The sequence below is a fragment of the Selaginella moellendorffii genome, unplaced genomic scaffold, assembly GCF_000143415.4.
Source record: "Selaginella moellendorffii unplaced genomic scaffold, v1.0 SELMOscaffold_106, whole genome shotgun sequence".
Taxonomy (NCBI): Eukaryota; Viridiplantae; Streptophyta; class Lycopodiopsida; order Selaginellales; family Selaginellaceae; genus Selaginella; species Selaginella moellendorffii.
Genome location: NW_003314367.1, coordinates 493,107 through 500,315, shown reverse-complemented (window position 1 = coordinate 500,315; position 7,209 = coordinate 493,107). Strand labels below are relative to the sequence as shown.

The 7,209-nt window shown below is 37.8% G+C and overlaps 1 protein-coding gene across 1 annotated transcript; it reads left to right on the top strand.

Annotated features, from left to right (window-relative positions):
- The first annotated feature begins 4,502 nt into the window (after nt 1–4,502).
- LOC9630778 (replication protein A 70 kDa DNA-binding subunit C) lies at nt 4,503–6,789 on the top strand. The gene is made up of 4 exons (XM_002990241.2): nt 4,503–4,762; nt 4,810–4,897; nt 5,090–6,316; nt 6,688–6,789. Exons 1-4 carry the CDS (start codon nt 4,503–4,505, stop codon nt 6,787–6,789), a joined length of 1,677 nt encoding a protein of 558 aa, XP_002990287.2.
- The last annotated feature ends 420 nt before the right edge of the window (nt 6,790–7,209 follow it).

Here is a 7,209-nt window from a genome sequence, read left to right as displayed (position 1 = left end):
ATTCAACACTGTCTAAAAAAGTGTTAATAGTCATTTACAACTTTTGATGTTACAAGTTAGTCATAGTAACTTTATAGGTGCATGATACAAGTGCTAAGAACTTGCATCCACTCTTGCCATATATAAGAGGGGAAGAATTACTGGCAAAGATCTTGGGATTGTCCTTTTCTAATGCTGATAGGCCATAGTTTCTCAAAACAAAAATGGAAAGAGGGGAAAAGGAGGAAATATAGTAGTGTTTCCATTAATTCTCTCCTTGCATCCTCCCCACTGCTAGCAAGTCTTTTAGCAATTTATCCAATGATAATGAGCTTTGCCATGAGTCTTTGCGGCTAAGTTGATTAAGCATAACTTCAAAACCAAAAAAAAGAGTATAATGGTACTTCAGGAATTCATTGTTGCCACCAAATTTGATAGCAAAAAATGGATGTTTGTGTACAGCTCATTCAAAATTTATGTTTGTTTGCCCAACAGGGCTGCGGTCTAAATGCTAATGAGTAACTGTATTACTGTTATCTTGCTTGGTGGAGTGATGCAATGGAAATATGCTCATTTCCTTCAAAAATTACCAAAATGAGGTCTTCCTAGGATTGCCTTAATAGCATATATTGTATAGTACAAAGAAATTACAATAATAATTCACGACATCCTATGGTGAAATAAAGGCCTATTCATTCCTTGGCTTGGGATGGAAAAGAAAAGCATGTAAAAAAGAGTCATGCAGCTTTACTGTCAGTGTGTATGTTAAGTTGGGCTTTGTGAGTCAGAAGATGGTGGTACCCAACTTTGTTAACATACTAACCTGGCTTCTTTCAGCAAAGCACAGTAGAACTTTAACTTCCTTTCCTAGCTGTGAGCTGGACGCCACATAAAACAAATGGTGGTGGGCAGAGGCCAATGACATCAGCAGCAGTCAGTTGTTTGGCCTTTTCTTTGGTGCCTACACCACCAGCACTGGCTTCACATCCCTCACCTGGAGTGTGCATTTCCAAGCAGTCAGCTCTGTTCATTGCAAGAGCCAATCTGATGGCTCCAGTAGTACATCGCATACCATGTCACCAATAACAACCTACTTGCTTAGTGCTGGCCACCTCTGGTAACAATTACTAAGACATTCTCACTACTGAGCTGATGAGTCATGCTGTGAAGTGCATCCTTCCGAGACTGTGGGAACCTGCCTGCACAGTGACTGAGAATGAAGCTGCCAATTACACCTCTACTTGCAGGTGATCGTGGTAAAGCCTCCGCTATCCAGCTGCCAACTCTAACATTGGGTTCATGGACACACACGTTAATAGGGACCCCAACTCCACTGGGAGAAGTAGAGAACATTTCAATTTGAGAAGATGTAGTTGTACATACTTTGGAATAGAACAACACATCTTTATAAAATAAAACAATAGAACAATGATTTATTGTGATTCTCTCAGTAATGAGATTTAGTGGTCTCTTATGTAATTTTTTTCTTAGTTGAAAATAGGGAGGAATTTCACTATTGTGATGAACATTTAACACATGACTCTTTAAAAAATGTCTGCCAAGAAGCAATGCTCAGAGTCCTAAAAAAATTCCCATAAATATGGAAATTCAACCACTCATCTTCCAGATCTTATTTGAATTTTGTAAAATGTTGTAACTACTCTTGCTTCATCACGACAAAAACCTAAAACACTTGAAAAAAAATGTAGAACACTAAATCACCAACATTTATCCTCTCTAGTTCAAAATTCTTTTCCAAGAAAATGACTAAAACAAGGTTTACCATTGAAATGCACACTTTCCATTTATTTTGTCACCAATTCTTCCACTCCTTATCACTCGATGGCTAGTGATTGTAAGCCATCAAGAAGCACATGCAAGTAATGCCATCAGCTTGGAATCCTTCTCGTTACATCCTCCCAAAGTTTTTTCAAGCACATGGAGAGCATCTTGACAAGGTATGAATCTAAATGTCCTATCCAAGTCTGTCTCTATTTGAAAATTCTTCTTAAAAACACTTTTGACATGACTTGAACATTTTGGATGTGCACAATGTCCTCTTGTCTTAAGAAGACAGGATTTTATGCAATGCAATATGCTCAAGGTACTTTGCTTTTGTCATCCAAGCTTTCTTTTCTCCCAAGGTTTAAAATTCTACTCTCTGCTAGAAAGTTTTCCTGACCCCTCCAAGATTCTAATCAAGAGACTCCTCAAGTTTCTAATCAATCATTTCCAGAGCATCTTCTCACAGCTATACAGAGCCTCTGGCCTCAACTATACAGATATTTCCAGAGCTTTTTTGGTTCTTTTTTTTTCTTTCTATTCTTGTTTTCATCTCTCATTTTCCAGGCATCTTCATCAATTTGCCTAAAACTCAATGATGATCTTGATCTTGCCGCAAGAAACACTGGCAGGAATGTCACTGCTGGTGGACAACAGCAGCACCGACACGACCTGGAGCGTAGCAATCTCATTCTTTTCGTCATTTTCAGAGAGAAGCATAGAGACATCCAACAAGAATGCCAAACCTGGAGTGCCTCTACTTCATTCTGCCATGAACTATCATGCTGCATAAGCTCCTTTCCATTAAAGCAATTCACAAAAGCTAAGGGTTTCTCCATATTCGACCAGTCATAGCTGTACATGCTATTTCTTAGCGTGATGCTAGAGCCACCTCAAGCTCCTGTTTAAGCTCCAGCAACTTTGGTGTGTTGTATCTGCCATTCTCCTGGAAAGAAGTAAAATAACATTATCAAACAGGGAAGAGATGCACAAAAACATGATACCATAGGCTGATGATCTATTGGTTCTTTCAAAATTATTGAGCTCTCGGGCACATTTGCAGATTCTCCAACCTCTGTAAAATGGCTTCCACCAACACTCGGAGCAGGAGACACCTCTGATTGGCTTTTGCATGTCTTCAGTACATGCATCTGACAGCTTCCACCTCAATACAAGTCACAGTCTCAAAAACAACCAAGGCTATTATTGTTTCTTCACCATTCAAACACATGAAGATGAGACTCAATCCCTAGGCAGGACAGAAAATGACAAATTGAATTGGAGTAAGGCCAGCAAGGATAATCAAAATAGCATACCTCACATGTGATATACGTCTGTGCTGGCTTATATTGCATTGACAGCTTCCCATGTCATTGTTTCCAAATCAAAGATGTTGAGGTCATTGAGCAAACACCTATTGGAGTCTTCTCCACCTAACATGACTCCACTAAAGCAGGATCCGATCAGCGAAATAGACTGGCCCCTCAAACAGTAAATGGTCAATCTCAGGTTCAAAAACATGAACTGGAGATAGAGAGCACTGAAGTGAGACACTGAAATGCATTATATTAACCTGACAGAGTCAAGGGTTTCTCAAGTGGCCACCAACAAACAGCATCCTGTTCTTCAGAATCTGAAAACACTCGGGAATATTGTATGAAAGTATAAAGCTAAAAAATTACCAGGCTATGACCGGCACAGGGTGGGATCAGTGGCATGGACAAGGACAAAAGGAGACATTGGGAGCTTTTGCTCAACTTTGGACCAGGTGAGCATTCTTAGATTGAGCACCTATGGCGAGCATGAGGCCATAGCAACATTTTGACATTGTTACCAAGTGAGAACATATGTGATTATGCAGTGGAAGCCTCTGCGACAATGCTTTCAGATGGTGATAAGAGCACTTCACGAGTGGCGACAGAGGTATCTAAGAAAAAAAGAAAACTCGGTACTTTGGCTCAGAAGGCTTTGTCTTGCAAACAGGAATGAGTTCTTTGTGTTCTTTGGAAATTACGATGGTCAATTAGATTTGTAAGAAAATCCCCTATGAAATGTCTCATACATATTACTATTGTAATGTCATTAATCTATATCATGTTTTAATCATTGTTTTAAGCCAGTAAAAGAGCAAAACCAAGACGACCATTCATCTTTTGTATCCAGCATAGAATGCTCAAATTTTGCTATTTATCTTACTTCCATCGTCCTTTCTTTTCTTTTAGTTTTTGTATAAGATCATAGTTTATAGATTTAAGATCACAGATCAGATCAGTCTAGAAAAATATACTGTTTCCTTTTTTTTATGACTTAATTTTCACAGAGTGACATGGACATCACTTTTTAAGACTGTTTCCAGCCACATCAATGCCCATTTCTCACTGTAATAGCAAGCAAGAGATTAAACCATAACATGGCGAGATCAGTGTTAAATCATTCATGAGACAAATCGAATGCACTGAAGCATTAATGTTGGCACGGAACAGCACTGTTATTTAATGAATGGTAATTTTTCATATTGAATAAATTAAAACCTCATTCAGAACAATATAGCTCACTGCCTGATTAGGTACATACATACATAGTTTTAATACATGTAATTATTGAAGGTAATCATAACATATATATACATGTTCCTCATACAATATAAGTGCCTTCGATATGCAGTACATTGGGCAGCGCATTTGTTGACATGAAGGGGTACATAATTTGTAAGTTAGGTTTTGAATCAATTCTTAGAGACGATGGGAGACCACGTGAGATGCACGGTGGATGGCATAAAAAAGATTAAGGACAATTCCACAGATGAGATTGTCCTGCGTATTACAAAGATCGATTCCAAACCTGGAGATTTAGTGGGAAGATTCTGTGTAACAGATGAGAAGGAATGCTTGGAGGCATTTGGTTCTTATCGTGTGTCAAGTGCCATAGACTCTTGGGATGTCCGTGTAAATAGTCTTGTGAGATTTACTGATTATGGTTTTTGCACAACAAATGGAAAAGAGTATGTTTTCCCTGTTTACATTTCCATTTTATAACATATTTTGATAGGTCACTCATTGTTTCGGACCTGTCCTTTATGGAGTGTGGTGAATGGAAACAAATACCAGCGAAAGATGTTGCTGGGGATCCTTTAACGGTAAATATTTATTCTTTCTTTCTTTTGTTATCTGACTTAGCAGTGTTTATTTTCTAAGGGTAAAAAACGAAGTCAGAAGTTTAATCATAAGGTACGTTACCATTTTTTTAATGATTTCTTCTAGTTTTATGCATGCAAAACATTTGATTTGTGATTTATTATTACATTTTTTTTTCTCTGTTTCATGTTAAGGGAGAGAGTTCTAAGAAGCTTATGATCAATGAGATGCCTATTAAGGATATCAACGACCACTGCTACCGTTGGTCTTTACGTGCCAGGGTGACACACAAAGGGAAACTTGTATTCTTTGAAACAGGCACAGCTGGGTGTGTTATGTCAGTTGATGTTGCCGATGCAGAAAGTTCTGAAATACGTATTGTTGGATTTGGCGAGAATGCAAAGCGTCTTTCAAGCGAGATTGAGCAAGGCAGTGTCTATATATTTTCAGGGAACAGTGGTGTGCAGCGCTCTAAACCAGCATATACACCATATAAATCAAATTGGGAGATAAAAGCAAGCAAGACTATGGAGATCAAGCGTGTGGAGGACGATCTACGTATTCCAAATGTTGTTCTTAAAAGAACGAGTGTTTTAGATGCTTCTAAGCTCAGCCAAGAGACATTTGTAGACGTGATTGGTGGTGTAATGTGGATTGGACAGAAAAACATTTCTCCTAAGGATTCTGGAGCATTCATGAGGAGGAGGATGCTTTGTTTGAGCGATGAATCTGGCCACAGTATAGACATGTGTCTGTGGGATTCAAAGGCCGAAGATGAAGGTTCGGAAATTGAGGACAAACTTGGTCGAGGGGAGAGGCCTATTGTATGCGTGAAGGGTGGCCGGATTTCAGATTACAATGGCAAGTCTATTTCAGTCACAGGTGGCTCTACCCTTTTAGTTGATCCTGAATTAGAAGATGTCTCACGGCTGCGTGAATGGATGGTTGCTAGCTACGACACAACCAGTTTTGTCCATGTGACCAACTCTTCTTCTAAAGCAGTGATTTCTGGTACAAAGGCAGTATCTGAGATGTTGTCTATCAACCTGAAGGTTTCCGAGTTTTCCGCTATTTTTCGTGTTATTGTGTCAGTGAAAGAAATCCAGACTGGTGACTTCTATTACCCAGCATGCATGAAGGTTGTCAATGGAAGGCAATGTGGCAAGAAGGTTACTCAGGTTTCAGAAAGTATGTGGCAATGCAATTCTTGTGACAGTGATTCTGGAGATATTCAGCTCAAATATGCACTACACTTGTGTATTCTGGACAGCACTGGACATATATGGGCGGTTGCATTTGATGATGCTGCTAATGAAATTGTAGGGATGCCTGCATGTAAGCTGGCTGCGCTACAAGATGATGATTATACTGGTTTTTCAGCCATAATGGACTCTATTCGATCAAAGATGTACAATCTGAAGGTTCGTTGCAAGCTCGAGAGCTATAGAGATACCGAAAAATTGAAGTTTTTTATAGTTGGACTTGACACTTAAAAGAAAAAATGTGAGAGAAAGCAAAAGTATGTTTTATTTCTTTCTACTTTTGTTTTATAATTTGTTGTGTGTGGTATCAGGTTTCTAAATATAAGCCAAGTTGGAGCTTTCAGAAATAATGTTGTGTAGAAGTTGATGAATGATTAAAAGCTGTAACGTTCTACTTGTATCCCTGTCGTTTAATTTGAAAGCCAACAATTCATGTGGTTATAATATATTAATTAGAATTCTATCAAACAATGTCAACTGACTCATAGTTGAATAGGAAGAAAACTGATCTTGAAGAGTGTGGACAACAGGTTAGAAGTATTAGAAACTGGCAAGCATGCAAGATGGATGAAGAGGATGATTCTCTCGAGGTGGTTGAGATTCCATGGGAAGATTTTGGAACTGATTATTAGGTGGTCGAAGAGCTGAAACTATAATAGGAATGGATGATCTTGCTGTAATTGAGCCAAATAGAATAATCACTGTAAATTATGAAATCGGTTATATGGAATGTATAATTAGTTACTATCATAATTTACATGTGTCTGATGTTTTCAAGAAAGGTGGCTTTGTCAATAACCTTCCAAAAGAACAGCAACAGGTGAAGCTACAGAGTTGAACAAATCAATTATGGAAAGAAAATTTTGATTGTACCTGGATTATTATTTTAAAGTAATAATAATTTATTCAATAATCAATCATATAATAATTATAATATTATTATTTAAAGTTATTATTAGATATATTTATAAATATTTATAATAATTATTGTATTGTTATTAATCAATTATTATTTTGGATGCATATACAGTGACAGAGAAATTATCAATCCA